Source organism: Danio rerio, chromosome 18 (assembly GCF_049306965.1).
Source record: "Danio rerio strain Tuebingen ecotype United States chromosome 18, GRCz12tu, whole genome shotgun sequence".
Taxonomy (NCBI): Eukaryota; Metazoa; Chordata; class Actinopteri; order Cypriniformes; family Danionidae; genus Danio; species Danio rerio.
The window spans coordinates 49,939,961-49,961,720 of record NC_133193.1 but is presented as its reverse complement, the minus strand read 5'-3'; the positions used below and the strand labels follow the sequence as shown (position 1 = coordinate 49,961,720).

The 21,760-nt window shown below is 37.2% G+C and overlaps 1 protein-coding gene across 26 annotated transcripts in view; it reads left to right on the top strand.

Moving 5' to 3' along the window:
* The window catches only part of gramd1bb (GRAM domain containing 1Bb), a 242,619-nt gene that overhangs the window by 117,432 nt on the left and 103,427 nt on the right, over nucleotides 1–21,760 (top strand). For 15 of the 26 annotated variants that reach the window (XM_073929687.1, XM_073929685.1, XM_073929683.1 and 12 more), the window contains exon 2: nucleotides 11,486–12,524. The exons of the other annotated variants lie outside the window; for them this stretch is intronic. In XM_073929687.1, coding sequence (XP_073785788.1) covers nucleotides 12,124–12,524 — 401 coding nt within the window. In that variant the 5' untranslated portion in view covers nucleotides 11,486–12,123. The remainder of the gene's footprint in view (nucleotides 1–11,485; nucleotides 12,525–21,760) is intronic. 26 annotated transcript variants of the gene reach the window in all.

The window sequence follows — 21,760 nt, the reverse complement described above, 5'->3', positions numbered from 1 at the left end:
TAAAAAGGTATATACTGTATACGTACTTAAATGGTTCAAATCGGTTTCTCAAAGGTGTGTATTAGTACTAGGAATCCTGAGATCGATTAGGTGGAGATCGTGGCCAATAACAATATTCAGTGATTCGATTGGTACTCGCTGATCTGGCCGATTTCATGAACAGATTGCAAGTGTTTGTTTATGAGTTTACAATTTGCATTCTTGCATGTATTTAGGCAGTTCTGTGTTTTTGACAATATTGCAAGTTCACTAAAACCTGGCTGGAAAATTAGATAAATAAAATAAAAAAAAAGTTTTGTAGAGGCAGAAGAAACTCTTACTCTGTTCAGTCAACTGCAGCTTTTCACTGTCAGCCTAAAGGTCAAAGGCCTCACAGCTCTACTGTTAACATTATGTATGTATGCTGGTGCAAGGTTTACTGTCCATTAACACACAGTGTAGAGTTTATAAGTGACAGGAAACAGACCACATGACTGTTTATGCAGTTCATTATTGTACAGAAATGGAAAAAATCAGCACATACTGTATGCTTAAAATAATTTACACTTTCTATATGATGAAGTGCTTAGGATGCTGTAGTTAAATACACTGTAAATCAGTGTTATCATAAAAAAAATATATATTCTTAGTATTTTTTATATAGGAAATCTTTTATAATATAAAATGTATAAAACTTTAAAATACAATATGAAAACTAATTTAATATATAACAAAAGCTGTAATAATCTTATACAACAAAATAAAAACTACAATTAGAAATTGCCACTGGACTGCAAATGTCAGTGGAGTGAAATAAAAATTGGACAGCTAATTATTATCTCGCATATTACCAAAAAGCTTGTCTAATTAATTGAAATCTTGAAAAAATTGACTATTAAACTTACCATTTATATATATTTTACCGTTTATTTAATTTTTTTTTGTAAATCTTATTTATAAAATTATTATTAATTTTTAAATTAAAATTTAATTTAATTTAATTTAATTTAATTCAATTTAATTCAATTTAATTTAATTTAATTTAATTTAATTTAATTTAATTTAATTTAATTTAATTTAATTTAATTTAATTTAATTTAATTTAATTTAATTTACACAGTTGCACAGAGACACAGAAAATCCAGACCAAATCCAATAAAAGTATTTTCAGTTTAATGCTCTAATGTGGCAATAAGGGAGACGCAGTGGCGCAGTAGGTAGTGCTGTCGCCTCACAGGAAGAAGGTCGCTGGTTTGAGCCTCGGCTCAGTTGGTGTTTCTGTGTGGAGTTTGCATGTTCTCCCTGCGTTCCCGTGGGTTTCCTCCTGGGGCTCCGGTTTCCTCCACATTTCAAAGTCATGCGGTAAATTGGGTCGGTTTAATTGTCCGTAGTGCTGTGGCGACCCCGGATTTATAAAGGGACTAAGCCGACAAGAAAATGAATGAATGAATGTGGCAGTGAGGTCATAACTAAACTGTGCATTTAACACAGTGGCCATATTAATCTATGTAAACACACCAAAAACAACATTAACATTATAGCAGACACCGTAAAAAGCCTATATTAATGACCAAAAAACTAATTTGTGGATTTCCTTACATCCGGGTGCAGCTATCCTGCCTTTTTGGCTGGTGTATTCTAAGAAATTTTCTTACCCCTTGGTTTCGAGTGTGGTCCTGAAAAATCTCAGTTCGAAGGACTATCTACCCCTTCGCCTTAGCTCTATGCCTTCAAGCTAAAGAGAACTGGGACACCCTTACCCCTTCACGGGAACGCACAAAAATAAGGGGTAGAATTGGGATTGGGCCAAAAACTTGGAAAGGACAGATAATAAAGCATAAACGCACTTTTCTATTACTTGAAATGTTTGTGAATGAATGATTATGTCTGCTCATGTGGTGTTGGTTTATTTCTGGAGGTTTTGTCTGGACAATACAGTACTAGTGAATCGATCTCTTGCTGATTTGAATGAAACAGCCTGTGTTTTTGTCATTGCAATGTGCCTCAGTGAATACTGTACGTCCTGCTGGGATGCTTTCCAGGCCAGTTTGCTGAAATGTCTACTCATAGCAAATGAAAAACGTTACAGCAAAACAGAAATAAATTTAGCCCGTATGAGGTGAAGAAATTAATATATGTCTGGAAAACCAGTTCCTGTGGACATTATTGAGAAGATAAATGTGCATTTAGAGAAACAAAAGAAGCTCTGTAAATCAAAAGCAGTAATTTAACCACTCAAATCATAGATGAGCTATATGTCATGTGGTTTATTTTAATGTTGTACATCTTTACTTTTCGTTTTCTTTTCTTTTTTTCCTTAAACAGCATTTTCCCCTAAAACTGATGCTGTTACAGTTTATAAGAAGTTCTGAAGACATTAATTTATTTACCCAATACTTAATGTTTGGAATTTTGTACTTTATACTTTCCTAAAATTCCAACAATGTAACTGTAACACTGTTATACGCTGATTAATATATCAGCTTATTAATCTATCTATTAGATCTATCTATCCACCCATCCATCCATCCATCCATCCATCCATCCATCCATCCATCCATCCATCCATCCATCCATCATTTGTTCAATTATTTATTTATTCAATCATTTTTTTTTTCATTTTTGATTCAATTAACCAATCCTTTATCTATTTAATTATTCATGTATTTATTTATTCGATCAATCAAATATTTTTTTATTTACTTATTTATTAATTAATTTATTTATTGATCAATCAATTCTTAATTGATGCAGTCATTTAGTCAATCAATTAGTTGTTTATTCAATTATTAATTAATAAATTTATGTATGTATTTAATCAGTAATCTATTTAATTAATTAATTAATTAATTAATTAATACTTGAATAAATAAATGATTGGTTGATTGAATAATTAATTAATTATTTATTCAATCAACCAATCATTTATTCAAGTATTCATTTATTTGTTTATTCAATTAATCAAATATTTGTTTACCTATTTATTTGTTCATTTGTTTATTCAATTAATATTTAATTCATTCAATCATTTATTTATTCAGTCATGTATTTATTTATCCATTCGTTCATTTACTCAATCAATAATTTATTTATTCAACTATTTATTTATTTTAATTTAATCACTCACTCATTTATTTATTTAATCAATCAGTTAATAATTTATTTATTCAATTATTAATTTATTTTAATTTAATCACTCACTCATTTATTCAATCAATTAATAATTCATTTATTCAATTATTCGTTTATTTTAATTTAATCACTCACTCATTTATTTATTTATTTATTCAATCAATTAATAATTTATTTATTCAATTATTTATTTAGTCATACATTTAAGCAATCATTTATTTATTTACTTTTTATTTCTTTGCTTATGTATCCATTTATCCAATCAATCAATCATTTATGTATTCAATATTTTTTTTTATTCAGTCAATCAATTATTTATTTATTCATTCATTCAATCATTTATTTATTTATTCATTGTGTCTGTGCCTCATTTTTCACATCAAAACAACTATTTCTAATTATAGCTTGTCAAATTAGTAAGGATGAACAGCCCTCAACATACAGTGTTAAGATTACCGCAGGCTTACCCTCAGTCACCAGTAACTCACACTGGAAGGTCAGGCAGCTAGAAGGAAACCCTGAAACCTGAAGCGTGGATGTGTTTGGAGATTAGAGACTGATCTCTGTGGGCGTTACAGTAGATCAAGCAGAATGTGTTTGTCTCTCCAGCCTTTCATCACACAAAACCCTGCAGCAATCAGAGGGAATCTTCCTCTGCGTCCCGCAGAGAGCCTCCACAGAGACACACGTGCTGCTTATGAAACAAAACTCATACACATTTCCATAAACCTCTCTTGATGGAGACGCGTGCTCTGATGGAGCACAAACACTGCATGTTCTGGACTTGATGCCAATATTTGATTACTAAAGGGAGTTTAGGGGCGACAGGCAAAATCAAGATGTGTGTGCTGCCCATTACATTACAAACCACCGGAGAGGGCAAATTCTTAAGCAGGATAGCGCTTCTTCTCATTCTTCAGCCTCCACATCAAAGTTCCTGAAAGCAAAGAATGTGAAGGTGCTCCAGGATTGGCCAGCCCAGTCACCAGATATGAACATTATTGAGCATTGGGATAAGATTGAGGAGGCAATATAACACATCTTGATGAACTCTGGGAGTCCTGCAAGAATGCTTCGCCATTTCAGATGACTTTATTAAACTATAAGTGATTTGAGTCATTGCAGAGATGTATGGATGCAGTCCTCCAAGCTCATGATGGAGTCAGACACAATATTCATTATTTTTCCACTGCAGACTTTATATTTTATACTGTACATTATTTCTGTTAAGACTTTTGTCTAAGCAAAGTCAGACTTTATTGTAATAATTAAATAATTAAAAATCAAGGCATGATCATATTTTATTTTGGTAAAATCTAGAGGCCTTTGCCTTTCATACTCATGATACCAAATGATCAACTAGAAGTCAGGTTAATATTTGCTGTTCCTACAACTTAGATAAACGACAAGACTTTTGTCAGGTAGTGTATATATTATATCTGCTGAAAATGGATAATGTTTTGGCTGACAATTGCTTGATTGATTGATTTACTGACTACATTTTCACAAGAAAAGGTAAAAAATGTATGTGTTTATGTTTGGTCCCACTTAATGTCAAGATGCTTTAACTACTATGTACTTGCATCAAATGTCCAGCAATGGACTTACTGTGTATTACACAACACTCGTGGTGCTATTGAGCTGAGATATAAGTAAGTTTAGAGACAGGTTTGGTGGTATGGGTAGGTTTAACGTTGGACTACGATGTGTAAACAGTGTAATAATAATGCAAATACAGAAATTACTTCCAAATCTAATTACATGCAGACCATTTTCAAAATACATGTACAATTTAAAATATTACAAACAAATAGTTTCACTTAAGATCTTATGACCACAAGGTTACTCATATGGTAAACTATATTATTGGTGGATTTTATTAATATTAATAGCTTGGATTTATTCATATTTATTCCCTCGACTGCACGACCTTGGTTATGTAATGTTGTTGCATTTTGATGAAGGACGTGTGTAATGTGTGATGTGTGTCTTGTCTTCATATTCAAATCAACAGCGCTCTAGATATATCTCCGATCCCAGCGGGAGGATCGTCTCCTCTTTCGCTGTAAATGATTTATTTACATTTATAAGTTGCTAGCTTGCAATGTGAAGGCTGCTATTCTCACTGGACTTAACTGACAGGATTTGAGCTTTCAGTCTAAAATTAGTAGTCATTCAGATTTAATGTCTATATATGTATGCAGTGTAAGTGTTGGGTGCAATTAGTTACAAAGTTACTAGTTACTGTAGTTGGATTACTTTTCTGATAAAAGAGTAAAGTAAGGGATTACTTTTCATTTTTATGTCATTTTATTAGTTATTTATAATGTACTTGCTGTGCACATAGTCAATAATTCTGTAAAAATGAATGCACAGTAGCCGAGTATTTTGTGTTATACACATATATTTTGCATAATAATCCTATTTGATTTATGTTTATTGAGATATTTTGCATAATAACCTGATTTTTTTATGTAAAGAATGTTCGAATTGTCCAACAAATGCACATACTGTACAAATGAAATTAAATAGGAAAAGTCAATATAATGTTATTTTTGGTTACCTTTTTCTTTTCATTTAAATAATAAAGTGTTTATTTTAAAAAGTGTTAGGTTTTAAGTATAACTGAATCAAGTAATATATATATAAGTTGAAGTCAGAATTATTAGCCCCCCTTTAATTTTTTTTTCTCTTTTTTTAAATATTTCCCAAATGATTTTGAACAGAGCAAGGAAATTTACACAATATGTCTGATAACATTTTTTTCTTTTAGAAAAAGTCTTATTTGTTTTATTTGGGCTAGAATAAAAGCAGTTTTTAATTTTTAAAAAAGCATTTTAGGGACAAAATTATTAGCCCCTTTAAGCTCTTTTTTTCTTTTTTTTTTTTTTGATAGTCTACAGAACAGACCATCATTATACAATAACTTGTTAAATTACCCTAACCTGCCTAGTTAACCTAATTAACCTAGTTAAGCCTTTAAATGTCACTTTAAGCTGTATAGAAGTGTCTTGAAAAAATTCTAAGTTATTAAAAAAATGAGTTATTAAAACTATTAGGTTTAGAACTGTGTTAAAAAAATTTCTCTCCGTTAATCGGAAATTTGGGAAAAAAATAAACAGGGGGGCTAATAATTCAGGGGGGCTAAAAATTATTCAACTGTATATGTTGAAAGGTTGTTTAAACATTTATTTCAACTTCAAACCATTTAGATTTTATGTTAAATGTGTGTTGATTCTATGTTGTCCCAATTGACTTAAAATAAACATCGATTCAACATTAGGTAGACATACAGTACCGATTAGGTTGATGATATGTTGAAAATGAATGGATTCTATAATGCCGTTTTGATTGAATTAATATCAAGATCTATTTAACATTGGCTAACCGATGTTGAATCAATAAGTGATCAACGTTGGTTTAATGTGACGAGAATGTTGATTTTAGTTTGAAATTATGCCATTTTCCTAACTTAGCGAGTTTAAGTTATATAGTTTTAGAATGAAAACAACTCGCACACAATTTATTATTTGTTATATAAGATATACTGTATGTCTATTTTAACAAAAGGATAATTTAAAGTTAATGACCTACTAAGTAAAGTCGTTTTCAGAGTAATTTCATCAATTTGGATTCTTTTATTTTAGAATTAATTTTTGTAAACAACCACTTAAACTGTCGCCTTATTTCTTTATTCACAAAGCATGTACATATATATTAGAAACAAAACCAAATGTTAAATGATTCGATCATATATTAGACCAAGAGTACCTTTTGTTCAGATGAATTGTAATAATGATAATTACACGTGTCGTTCAGCTAATGAAAGAGAGGTAGAAAAGTGAGGTAATGCAGCAGTGATCGCCTGAAGTGTGTGTCTTGACACAATGACACAGCCTCTCATTTCAACGTAACCCAATCCTGTCACTATCTGTCAACATAACAATTCAAGCGCAACCTGACAGCGGCTTCCTGCGGTTTCACAACACACAAATGTGGAACGCTGCTGTTCAACAAAAAACATTTTCTCCTTTGATTTGCATTTTGCATATTGATTGCACTGCTTCATTTAAAATGAGTTGTATATAATAACCACAAGCTATTTTTGGTTGGTATTTGGATTATGGCCCTTTGGTTTTGTGTGCTCTTGGACTGAGCAGCTCAGTGGAAGTGATTGTTTAAATATTGGATGTCAACTGGATTGTATTTGAGTTTCTCAGTACTGGGTCAGCGGTCAGAGTGTTTGGCCTGTGGGCTCTTGATATGACTCTCAGTGGGCTGTTTACTCTAGTCAGGCTTGTGTTTGCGCTGGCTGCTCCTTTATGGCTCTCATCTCCTGGTCTCATTTAGCTAAACACCTCTGTGTAAAATAATTTCAAATGTTTGTGATTAGTAAACAGTTTAAATGATTTATAGTAGCACAGTGCCGGGCTTCAGATCGGGACTTCAAACATTTTATTTTTACAATACTTTTCCAAAACACATTTTTTTAACCCTTAAGTCATTTCAAACCTATATGCATTCTTTCATCTGTAACACGCAACAGATATTTATCAAAATGTTCACACTATCCAGGTAGGCACAGCTAAAAATATGAAATCTTCAAATTGTCTTGTTGAGCTTATTGTGTAAATGAATTGCAAACTTGATGTAATGTTTATAGAAAAACTTAATTGCATTTATTTGCAGTTAATTGTAAATGTTATATGTATGTGTTATTTAAATGCGTAATACTGTATGTGTAAGGCAGTGGCACCTGCAGCCGTACGGCTGTATGCACTGTGCGTACCTACCACGAGAGGGTGGGAATTAATGCCGCTTTTTATTTATTTATTTATTTGTGACATCATTTAAATTGATTATTAAATAGTATACACTACAGCTGCCTGCTTTTCCACTATCGTGCCAAATCGTTCTGAGAACACTAGGGTATGGTTACGGTTGTTTCTCCACTGAGGACTCCGGAAGAGAACTTAACCAACAGCTACATGCACTGCTGAAAGACTTTCTTTTTCTGCTTTGTATCGAATAAAGACACGCTTAACATTACTGATGTTCACAATCCTATTGCTACACACAACGACCAATCAGCAGTGTTTAAGAACGTGCTGAAGAGCGCTCAGATGTTAGCGTGAATTTGACGTTTTTAAAATTCCATTACCGATTGGTATCGAACTCTATACTTTTGACAATACTACCTACAAGACCGTATAAACAAAGACAGGTTGTATTTCTTCACAAAGAGATGTGGAGACATGAATGTTTGTTTTAAAGTGCAAACAAATTTAGTTCATTTTTGTCACATAAACACCCTGAGAGTGCTTTCTGGCACACTTATTAAGGTGAAAGTTGTGCCTCTTTTGGATGGCACCACAATATGTTCCATTTACTTCCAGAATAGATGCTTCTCAAAGACTTTCAAATCATTAGCATTTAACCTTGTGTAGATTTGATGATAAAATTGCAATTTAATATTTGTTTTAAATGTAACATCAAATAAAGAAGGTTGCTAGTTCAACTTCGCATTTCTGTGTGGAGTTTGCATGTTCTCCCTGCGTTTGCGTGGATTTCCTCCGGGTACTCCGGTTTCCCCCAATGTCCAAGACATGCTCTATAGGTGAACTGGAAAAAACTCAATTTGTCATAGTGTGTTTAAATGAGAGAGTGTGTGGGTGTCTTCCAGCACTGGGGGTTCCCGAGTTAGTGTACTCAGTGCTGGGTTGTGAATGAAAGGCCATCCGCCACGTGAAACATATCAGGGCTCGAAATTGCGACCATTTTGGTCGCATATGCGCCCGAAATTTTATCTATGGGACCTTAAAATATATTTGGGAGCATTTCTGCGAGTGCTTCAAATTGTTGTGTGCGACCAGTTTTTACTGCAAAATGTTCAGCACATGCGCGGATTCGGGAGACATTCACCCAGAATGCATCTCTAAGCTCTTTGTCTGCACTTGGAACGCGAAACGCAGCGCTCAGGAATGGTTTAAAACAGTTGTCATGTCATCTTGCTGCAGTAAACAAATCCAAGTCCGTAATGCTTGCCCCGCCTTCGCGCTCTTCTTATTGGCCCACCACTGCTCTAGCACTGAACGCGAATGATTGGTTAATATCAGCTGTCAATCACTCAGTCAGCGCCTTCTGTCATCGGATGATACTACCGCGCTCGAAAAACTAAAGCGCTGAAGATGAGAATGAAGATAACGCAGACAGATTTAGTTTTAGAAACCATGGCATCCAAAGTTGTAAATAATGACTAACTAGTGATCATGTGCTGAATGTTAATCCACCATCTACACTTTTCCAAGAGTAGAAGACTTCCGTTGGCTTCAAGTCCGCTATGAAAAGTCTGTGAGATGAAGTTTTCAGTTTGCCACATCTAGAACGAGAGCTTCTGTTTAACCCTTCGTATAATCGCCAGATGCTGTCCGCCGTGCAAGGGGCAGCTATATGTCAAATTGAACACCACGTACACCATCGCATACGGACTTGCACTGAGTAAACTATTATCGCTAACGTTACTCGTGAAAAGACCGGTATTGCTATTAACATGACGTATGCAGGGCTCGAAATTAACCTTTTTGCTTGGTAGCACCGGTGCTCCTAACTTTAAAAATTTAGGCGCATCAGCCAAAATTTAGTCGCACCCACCAATTATAAGCACCGTTACTACAAGTTTTATACAAACAGATTTATTGTATTAGAAATCAACACTAATCAAACTAACAAGAAAAAAAATTTATATATATATATATATATATATATGCAAGCGTGAGGAAAATATGTCTCAACGAAATCTCGTTATCACAAGAAAATAGATTTTTATAACAGAACTGAGTGAGCAAAGCATACACGGAGCGCTCACTGGCCCTGCACACACTGCTTGACATGAATCTGTTAATGGTATAACTGTGCTGTTCTCACTAGTGCTGTCTGATATTGCACTGATGCTTTTGACACATATTGTACCTTATTATATGCATATGTCATGTTAATAGCCATACCGGTCTTTTCATGAGTAAGTTAGCGATATTAATTTACTCAGTGTAAGCCCGTTTGCAATGGTGTACGTGATGTTAAATTTGACATATAGCTGCCCCTTGCTCTCTGTCATCCGAAGCCAGAAGGCGCTGACTGAGTGATTGACAGCTGATATTAACCAATCATTCGCGTTCAGTGCTAGAGCAGTGGTGGGCCAATAAGAAGAGCGCGAAGCCGGGGCAAGCATTACGGACTTGGATTTGTTTACTGCAGCAAGATGACATGACAACTGTTTAAAACCATTCCTGAGCGCTGCGTTTCCCGTTCCAAGTGCAAACAAAGAGCTTAGAGATGCATTCTGCGTGAATGTCTCCCGAATCCGCGCATGTGGTGAACATTTTGCAGTAAAAACTGGTCGCACACAACAATTTTAAGCACTCGCAGAAATGCTCCCAGAAATATTTTATGCTCGCATAGATAAAATTTCGGGCGCATATGCGACCAAAATGGTCGCAATTTCGAGCCCTGGTATGCATATAATAAGGTACAATATGTGTCAAAAGCATCAGTGCAATATCAGACAGCACTAGTGAGAACAGCACAGTTATACCGTTAACAGATTCATGTCAAGCAGTGTGTGCAGGGCCAGTGAGCGCTCCGTGTATGCTTTGCTCACTCAGTTCTGTTATAAAAATCTATTTTCTTGTGATAACGAGATTTCGTTGAGACATATTTTCCTCACGCTTGCATATATATATATATATATATATATATATATATATAATTTTTTTTTCTTGTTAGTTTGATTAGTGTTGATTTCTAATACAATAAATCTGTTTGTATAAAACTTGTAGTTACGGTGCTCATAATTGGTGGGTGCGACTAAATTTTGGCTGATGCCCCTAAATTTTTAAAGTTAGGAGCACCGGTGCTACCAAGCAAAAAGGTTAATTTCGAGCCCTGCATATGCTAGAGTTATTGGCGGTTCATTCTGCTCTGCCGATCCATGATAAAGCAGGCACTATAAGCCGAAGGAAAGTGATTGATCAATATCAAATAGCAAGTACAGTTACATTTATAATAATTATTGCTTTATGTGTGCATTAATGGTGAGAAAATATTGAAAATAGATGTATCAATTCGCTATTTAGCTTCGTTATGTGTTTTCGCATTCAGATGATTATGCATGTGTGTGTGCACTCACAATCAATATGCTTCATTTTTGCATTGCTGAATCATCTGTGTGTTCGTTGATGCATCTTGCTGTATCCCTGCGACTGTGTTTGTGGCTTTGCATGCATTTTTAACAATACCTTTGTGTTAAACACCTTTACAACTTCAGCCATCGATGTCCTAGTTACGTGGCATCCTATCGCCTTACTTTAATCTGTAGGCCTTGGCAGCTGTATGTGCCGGAAGACTGAGATGTGGAACGTTGCAGGAACGGCATTCTCAGGAATTTGACCAAGCAACCAATCCTGCTCTGGACATTACCAGCCATCCTCAGGCTTGTTGTTGGACTGCCGGACTGTACAGCTCAGGAAAGATCTTTAAGGAAAAATTGCACGGATAAAGGTCATGTCCATAGTTTGAGTGTTAATCCTTGTTTTTGTGTGCATGAGACTGTCGCAGACCTTTGGGGAGTCCTGGAGTACTGTTACACCGATAGCCGTCCCTTATGCATGTTTAATCTACTGGGAGGAGAACAGAGCCTTCCTTTTGTCATCTAATACGTCAAGTCTGTTAGCTGTAGGCCTCCCATCATTTCTACCAAGCTTGTCCACCTGAACACCACCGGATGACCTCTGTCGGTTAATTGTGTAGCGGACAAAAAGAAGGAAACAAGTTGGGATTCTTATTCGATCACCAGCAAGTTCCTCTTTTGACCGAAGTCTAGTTTGATTGAAGACTGAGGACTCAGGATCTATGTAACACTCTCTAACCCTTTAATCTTTGCAGTTTAGCTTCTCACCCAGGAACGTCTCAGTTTAGTAGCGGTGACCACAGAGGCAGGGGTGGTGAGTTTGGAGCATGACAGACACCCTTCGACCACCATCCCTTCAGGTGCACGTCCCGCGGGACGAGCCCAGCCATGGAGAGGAGGAAGGAGGCAGTGGAGGTGGTCAGGATAGCCTTGTCTGGTCCAGCTCGTCCACCCCCACCCTGCGGCGCCGTCGTTTTAAGATGAGACGGATGAAAAAGTTGCCCAGCGAGCGGGAGCGCCTTGAGAATGGGCTTTTGTGGCACCCTGCATCACGCTCTGCATCTAAAGAGTACCTTCAGCTGCCTTCCATCGAAATCACACCGTCCAGTGATGAGGACGCGGCCTGGTCTAACAGCTCTACCCCGAGTGCCTCGCCTCGACGCAAGCGATTCCTGCTCCGAAAGTGGCTTAAGGTGCGAGAGAGGAAGGAACAAGGCAGTGAGAGCAGGTTGGTGTTGCACACATGCGGTTCTGGAGATATAAGTGCATACTACTCGATTGTTGATTTGTTGGTGACAATTACGTTGGGATAGCCTGCCCAAAATTGTCTGACATAACATATTTAGGAGATATTTGGTTTAATTAGTGTAATCTTCACAAGGTTTGTGTCTTGTGCCCCCATCTAGTTGTATTATTTATTAGTCTCTGATCCCATGTTGACAATGGGGTATTTATGCACTCTGTTCTCTTTTACACCCCTGGTGGGATGCATCTGCACTTGGCATGATTCCCTGACAACCTCTGTAATCCCGTTTAGCCACTTGCTACTAATTGCTGTTTTCAAAACAAAGAAAGGCTTTTGAAAAATCAGATGGGAGTGTTGCTGATGTAATTTATGTGGAACAATACATTTTTGAAAATATCTTGATGTGATGAAATGCTAACAGGTTTTGGACTATACAAATATTTGTCATTCTTGCAGCAATCTGTTGCAGAAAGAGTATTAATGTAGATAATAACTAGACATACGAATAATTATGTATTTAAGGTTTTGTTTATATTTTTGAATGTTTAATTAATCATCTGTTTGTACCATGTAATGTTATGCATTCGTTTAGTAAATTTACTTGGTGAGTTAAGTTATAGTGGTCATGACTGCTTAATTGAAGGACTATGTGGCAGAATCCAATGGTTTTGGACAGTGACGGTTCTATTTCAATAAGATTATGGCCCAATCCCAATTCTACCTCTTAGCCATTCCCCCGTCCCAACTCTCTTTAGCTAGAAGGTGTAGGCCTAAGGCAGGGGTCGGCAACCCAAAATGTTGAAAGAGCCATATTGGACCAAAAAAACAAAAAACAAATATGTTTGGAGCCGCAAAAAATGTAAAGCCTTATATAAGCCTTATAATGAAGGAAACACATGCTGTATGTATCTATAGTAGCTATATTAGCCTACTATAAAAATGACTAAGTTGGCTACAAATAGATAATGAGTCTCATGATTAAATAGCCACTGAAATCAGGTGGTTGGTGTTTATTTTGTTGTCATGTTAACACTACAGCACAGCCTCTGGTCTTTCAGTGATATTAATTTGATCATTTCTTCTTGCGGCCCATCAGAGTTCACATACCTGCATAAAAGCGCATTGAATATCGGTCACATCATAGGCAACTGAGTATGCTGGCACTGAATTAATGTCCTTGGTTTGCTGATCGGTGATGTTACCTGCCATTTTAATAGCCCTTTCCTTCACTGTCTTAGCGGAGAGAGGTATATCTTTAATTTTTTGAATTATCTTGGTTTTGTTTTTGAAGTCTGCTAATAGGTGTTCTAATATGTTGATGAATGACTCCTTCATGTAGTCACCATCTGTGAACGGTTTTCCATGCTTTATTATGTCCCAGTTTGTTTACAACAGCCACCTGCCCGGCATCCCGCCCTGCTGATAGAAACCTGTGTCGCAGGCTATGACGCAAATCTTCGTTGACAGAAATGTTGAAATTAAATATTAATTCTACACACTTTTACAGCATTTGAAAATGTTAAAAATGTTTGTCCTCCTATAAAAATCATATTAAAACAAAAATATATACTAACCTTCCCCATCTTTTTGAACATTTTTGAAAAAACTTCAGGGAGCCACAAGGGCAGCGCTAAAGAGCCGCATGCGGCTCTAGAGCCGCGGGTTGCTGACCCCTGGCCTAAGGGGAACGGGTAAATACCAATTCAAATGAAGATTTTTCAGGACCACACTCGAACCCAAAGGGTAAGTAAATTTTCCAGAAAGCACCAGCCACAATGGCAGGATCACTGGACCCGGAAGTAGGGAGATCCACAAATTAGTCTTTTTTTGTCATTATTACGAATTTTTACAACAAACAAGGTAGAGCTGCATTCTGGCTAAAATGAGAATTGCAATTTTTTTGCTTAAAAAAAAGATCACGATTTTCTCACGATTCTGTAGATGTAAAATAAAGGTATGGTAAAAAAAAAAACATATGGCACAACCTCGATAATAATATTATGTGTAGGTCTACTGGTTTATATAAATAAGTCTATTCTACTTATAATAATTCTGATGTTGAATTATTATGTTTGAGATATATGCTTGCAATCTGTCAAATTAGACAGTTTTATTCACTGGTAAAATCAGACATTTGCCATTATCAGATTAAATATACAATATATTGGCTAGAGTACTTATACTAACATTGTAAACATTTATATTCATGCACAACTGTGGGTTCGCTATGAAAGAAAAAACATATCAAACGCTTGTGGTAATCATAACTCTAAAATGTGATATGATTATTTAAATGAAGTGCACTCTTTCGGTTTCATTCTGAATGCCAAGTGCTGTTCATACATCGCGCGCGGCTCCCAAACGATCACTCTGTGCCACAAACTGAATATTATATATACAACTGTATTACCTGTTACTCGCAACATATACAGGTTCTGTTCACTAAAGTAGACGCGCGCGTCTATCATTAAGTAGAGCGCACGCGCCCTCTCTGTGATAACAGCTCACGGTCAGCAGCACACGTCACGTGTGATTTCCCGATCGTGAAAACATCATTATATAAAAACAAAATTTTTTAGGTGAGTTATACCTTATAAATATAGTATGTGACTCATTCAACATCATTTGGAGGTGTCAATGTCACCGAGCAACGTGTGTGAAACAATGAAAAGACTCGTGCAGCCGCCTTTTCTTTTCTCCTGAACTTGAAAATATGATTGACAGAATCGTAGAAATGCTGGATTAAGATCGTCTAGGGCAGGGGTGTCAAACTCAATCCCTGGAGGGCCGAAGCCCTGCACAGTTTAGTTCCAACCCTGCTCCAACACACTAACCTGCAGGTTTCAAACAAGCCTGAAGGACTTAATTAGTTTGATCAGGTGTGTTTAATTAGGGTTGGAACTAAACTGTGTAGAGCTACGGCCCTTTTGGAACCGAGTTTGACACCTGTGGTCTAGGGGGTCGAATCGAGATTGCGATCTTTTAACGATTAATTGTGCAGCTCTAAAACAAGGACATGTTTTAATATATATTTATAACCGCCTTCGTGTTTTACCGTCATGCTTTAAAGTCGCCATCGTCTGATCTCATGTAAAGCAAAAGATTGCGATGACATCTGATGACGTGTGCAGGTGCTGAAGTGCTGTCCCCATTCTTATGGCTAAATTTTAAAGCACTTCCCCTTCACCCTTGGTTTTAAGGACCAAGGGGTAGGGGTACAAAAATAAGTTTGGGATTGGGTCTATAAGTCTTATGACACTACTACTTTCTACAAAATGTGATAAACCATGATGTCTTCCCAAATAAGAGTGCAATGTTGGTAAGTTTAATATAGAATCTTGTAAAAAGAGTTCAAGAAGGATAGAGTATCAGATAAAGAAAAGCAATCTTTAGCAGTCTTTGACACTATGTGTAACTTAAACCTTTTGTTTCTTCTCAAAGATCAGGGAAGTGAGGTTTACTCGTATAGCTGGCATCTGTTACACTTACCCCACTAAACCTCACTCCCATCCAGGTCACTGCACTAGTGTAACCCCTTTGCTGTCTCTAGCCTCCGTCACTAGGATCAGGGGGGCATGGCACCAATGTAACCAGACCATTTTTACTCAATCTGCTTTGAGCAGGATTCAAACGGGGAAATTCTAGCATGGATGTGTAGTGTGTTTAGGCATCTAATGCTCCTCTAATGCGACAGAGGAGAGATGTGAACTCAGTTCGCGTCACCCTAAACCAGTGTTACCCAACTCCAGTCCTTTTTGTATGTTGTCATTTTGTGTGTTGTCCTTACTTAACACACCTTTAGATCATCAATCTGTTAGCAGAAAGATCAGTGAACTGATTCTTGTGTCAAACGAGATAGACACACAAAATGTACAGTGTAGGAAATCCTGAGGACAGGATTTGGGAACCACTGCTGTAAACCACACACCCATCCAGGTCATGGCACCATTGAAACCTCTCAAGCTTTATTCAATCCACCATTAGCAGGTACTGAATCAGCCTGCTAAACTTTATTCTCATTTGGTTCACATCATCTCAAACCCACTCTGAGCAGGATTCAAAACAGCCCCCTACACCTCACTATCACCACTAATTTAACCCAGTTCATTTTAAGCCCCATGCAGATTACATTATTTTTATTGTCAGTCACAACAGTATCAGATTATGCGTTTTTTGACTTGATAAAATCTTGATGTGTCGTGGGTAGCAAATTTGCCAGACTACAAGTTGCTCACGATCAATCATCAAACTGTAGATTCGTTCTGTGCCATCCAGAGAAGCTTTTAGAGTTCCAGAAGCAGTTTCCCAGCAACGGCTGTAACCAAAGCAGTAGAGCAAAGATACACTCATATAAAATTACGCACACCCCATTTTGAATGAGAAAAAACATTGTGATTTGTTACTTTACATGGTAATTCCAGTACACACCTCGAAGTACCTCGGCTATCATTTGCCATCAGTTATCTTTTTGTTCTGTCATGGTGGTCAAGTGATGACATATAATGCAAGCAAGCGTACTTTTGTCTCCACAAAGCTCTCTTTCATGTCATTGAAGCTGCATAGTCCCCTCTCTTTTTCGTTTTGCCATTTATAAAGCTGTGTACTTAAGAAATGATGTTCCATGTGATGGAACCCATCATAGACAATGGGGGAAAACATGCCAGACTTTCTGCAACGACATAAAGAAGTGTTGCAAAAGTGACATTGTGAGGTAACATATGACATAATACACCAGAAGAAGTAATTCAAAACTTGCGTCCCAATGCCCATTCGTCATTTACAAATCCCCTTGACACCCTATGTAAAGCAAATCATGCAGAAATCAGGACAATACTGTGTAAGGCGAACAGGACTTTACTTAAAACACTTTGAGCAGGATTTGAAACAGCCCCCTAAACCTTACTCTCACCTGGGTTATGACACCAATGTGACCTGTCCACATCTATTCAAACCACTTTGACTAGGATTCAAAACGATCTCAAACCTTAATCCCGCCTAGGTTATGGCACCAATATAACCCATTTAGTTGTACTTAACCCATTTTGAGAAGGATTCAAAACAGCCCCGTAAACCTCACATCTGAGTCACAACACCTATGTCACCCATCCAGTTTTACTCAAACCATATAATTTGAATCCGTTGTTCTTGTCTTCAGCACTTCAGCCTTAAATTTCTGTTGAATAAACACCTCTTGAAATCAAGAGAGCAATGTTTACCTGAACCGCTCTTTCTAGCTGTCCTCTTCTACATGAGCACTGACCAGGATCACTCAAAAAACCAAGACATGCTCATTGCAAAAATGTGCCCTGGTGTAAATTTTCGAGAACAAAGAAATACATGCTCGTGGCCACACATAACTGCATTTTATGTGTAAAATGAACGCTACGAGATGGTACCGCTGACTGCTAGTAGCATATGGACGGGTTTTCGGCGAGACTGGTTTGCTAAGTAGCTCACCATGTACGATGCTAGAATTGGGTTGTGGAGTGGACTGAGGTTTGAGTCTGACGAAGGATGGTTCCAGAAAGAAGGTAAAACGAATCCCCAAAAATTCCAATTGTCTTCTTTCATGGATGTGCACAAGAAGGATGTTAATGTTTACAGAAATGTACACATAGCACCCTCTGGTGGATTTACGAGAAATGGCACATGATTTGTGCCCCATTAACATGTTTGAAAATTGTCAAAACTGTGCCCTCTAGTGCAATGATCCCCAACATTTTTATTACCGTGGACTGGTCAGTGCTTGGCAATTTTACCGTAGCCCAGGGAGTGGGGGGAAGTGGGTCTATACATCCTAGGCGACCATCAACCTTTTTCTCAGAGGATGACAAGCTGACAAACTCTGATACAAGTTTTTAAGTGAAGTTTATTTTTAAACAAATTTCGAGAGGATCATGTGCTTATGATTGCTTGCGGCTGGTCCTTCATTATTTAATTTATGATTCACCAATCAGACGATTCCTAAGCCACTATAAATACCCTAAGTTCCATCTTCCTTTTGAAGAATCCCTCCTGCCCCCCTACTCCTTTCCTAGATGGGTGGCACGGTGGCCCAGTGGTTAGCACTATTGCCTCACAGCAAGAACATCAGTGGTTCTAGTCCTTACTAAGCTAGCCGACGTTTCTGTGTGACGTTTACACGTTCTCCCTGTGCTCAAGTGGGTTTCCCCAGGTTCTCCGGTTTCCTCCAACCATCCAAACACATGCAACTTAAGTTTTTTAACTATCCAAATCGGCACCATAGACATGCTCCTAGTCAGTAGTTATCTCTTAAGAGCAATCACTATCTGTTCATTAGCTACTACAACAGGGGAGTTCCCAAGATCTACCTGAGCTCACACTCCCCTCTCGCCTTGTAAACGGGAAGGAGCCCCAGGACTACTGAGTCTACTGAAATGTGTATATTCCATACAAACTATGAAGCTGATTGGTTAGTTCTCGTCACGTGACTTGTTTCTTGTGCACAAAAAAGATGCAAGATGTGAACGGCCACAGTCATTTGCGATCTCAAGGAGTTTATCTTCTTGCACAGACATGCTTGGTTCACCTGATCTGATGACAAATGGGTTGCGGATCCATTCCTTAGCACAATGGAAAAACCAAAACCTGCAAGACATCTTATTCCAGGGTACATATTTGTTGGTTCCCAAAAATGTAGTCCTGTGTACATATTTTCAATTAGCCTAGGTTGCAAAAAAGCAACATGTGAGTCAAATATGAGACATTTACCTACATAAGATACATATGCGTATAAGAGACACAACAGAATTAAATTAGTCTCTGATTTGCTTTTCACCTTGATTATAATTCGCAGTAAGAAGTTGAGAAACAACTTAAACTGATATTAAACTGATATCATGCCACTGTTGATTGGCATCATTTTGCATCAGGTTGTTTTCAGAGCTACAGGATAAATATAGGCAAATATAGGATCAGTTCTAGACAGAGTGTGTGTATTAGCAATGCACTTACTGTAGTAGATCCTGGGTTGTCTACAGGTTGCTTTGAACAAAATAGAACTGCTTAACAGAATAAATAAATGGTTCTGTATCGAAGGCTGTAATGCAATTCAGTGGGTGAAATTGAATTTTGTGGATCATTTAAAACAATGAGAGGAAAATAAATTGAATCACAGCATCTATGTTGCCTGTGAGAAGGAAACACCACTTTAAATATCATAAGGTTTCAAACCAGGTTTTCATTAGGGTGAAAATGTGGAAGAAAGCGAGGGAAAGTGTGGTGTAGAGAAGGTAGTTCTGGACGCTGAGGTGTGTGGCAGATGGCTGATTTCAGTGCAGACAGCTGTGTTGATTATAATGGGAGCAATTTTGTTTTGATGTGTCGTGTACAGTGCAGGTACGGTGTAACTTGCTGTGTTAAATATAGAATTGAACTGATGTGCGGCCACAGAGAGTGTCTACATACATATACTGGTTAATTAATAGTGCCGTCTGTTATATTGCAACATGCCTTTTAATCTATGATTATAATTTTGAAGCAGTATGACACTCTCAGAAATGCTGCATTACTTCAGGTTTCTGATGTTAAATCTAATATTAGTTAATATAAAAGCTTAAGATTTGATTAATACATCTGTTAGACGATTTGACTGTCCAGTCTTAAGTTTTAAAGCAGTGACTTCTCAGAATCAGGATATTACAGCACACAAAATAATGTATGATCATCACAAACGCAATATCACTTTGATTATGTTAATATCATCAATATTTTGTTCCATTTTAAGAGATGAGAGAGACCTGATCTGAAAGGAACTGAATGGCAGATGCACGGCTGTGCGGTTATGTAACACATGCTCATTTTTAATCTCTTGTTATTAATCATAGCAGGTTTTTGAGGTAGATTTGATGGGCTGAGTTTATTCTTTTGAACTGAGTGTTCCTGTAGAACAATGCCGGTCCCGGGAAATGCTTGAAGTGTTAAATCATTTCCTTTAAATGCACTGCAGTCCAAGCGTCTGACAAATCACAAAGGTATTGCATTTTATCGCACTTCGCTAAATTACTGTAAATCCATTGCATTGAATTACTGTAAAGCAAAGCACACAGGCACATTCCTCCTGAAATGAGCTGAGAAAAACACACTCCTCCAGCAATATTTTTTGCATGCATAACAGTCCAAATAGCAGGTCTGTCCTGTTTGTCACTTGTTCCTCTGTCCATATGGCGTGTTGTTGTTGGTTTTAGCAGATATGGTATTACTCATAATTCTTTTTGGTCATTGTTTAAAGGGATAGTTCACCCAAAAATAAAAATTTAAGTGTCCTTTGAAGAGAGGCAATGTGGACAACCCTGGCTGATTCTGATTATGTACCCCTATATACATTATGGAGAGCGCCAAATACATCCCAGGAGCCTTTTTTTTCTTCAGTTTTTTTTTTCCGCGAATACATCAGAGGCCGATGTGTGCGTTTTTTCGGATCTCAAATTTCCGCCCCTTCTCTTGTCACGTAAATCCACCAGAGGCTGCTGTCAACTGACTGACTGACCAACCGATAACCCTCACCCCTCCACCACCACCACCTCCTTCCCTAAACCCAACCGATAGTGTTTTTAAAAGCACCGATTGACCCGATCACTTCTTTCCCTAAACCCAAACGACAGTGCTTTCACAAGCAATCCAGAAAAAAAAAAACCCTCACAGCTGCCTGATTTTTACCCCATTTTCAGATTTTACCATATCCTCACCCTGTTATTTACTTGCTTGTTTTATTTTTTGGCTTTTGTTTTTGTTTTGCTGAATTGGTCATATGACTGTGTCACATAACTAAAATAAATCATCATTTTCAAAAGCCTCCATTTTCACAGTGCACACTGCAACTCAAACTCCACTTTTGTTTTTGATTTATCCAATTTGGACATTTAAAAAAAAAAAAAAAAGACATTTTCGTTTGCAAAAACGGCATCCTAATGTGGACTGAAGGCCAAAACCAATACAGGCATGTTGTGAAAGCGTACTCCTTTATACATTTCTGGAGAGCATGTATGGCTGCATTTCGTCTTTAAAACTAACACAATGGGCTGGTATGGCACCGACAGCTTTTGTTTGTTTTCGCGCTTACCAGCTGGCTGCTTTAGCTGTTACCAGTTTGCCCAGTAGCTCACCATGTCTGTCAGTTGACTTGAGACCCAAAGAGGAGTTGACCGTGATGACGGGGTTCAAGTCTGACGAAAAATGGTTCCAGAAAGCAGGTAAAA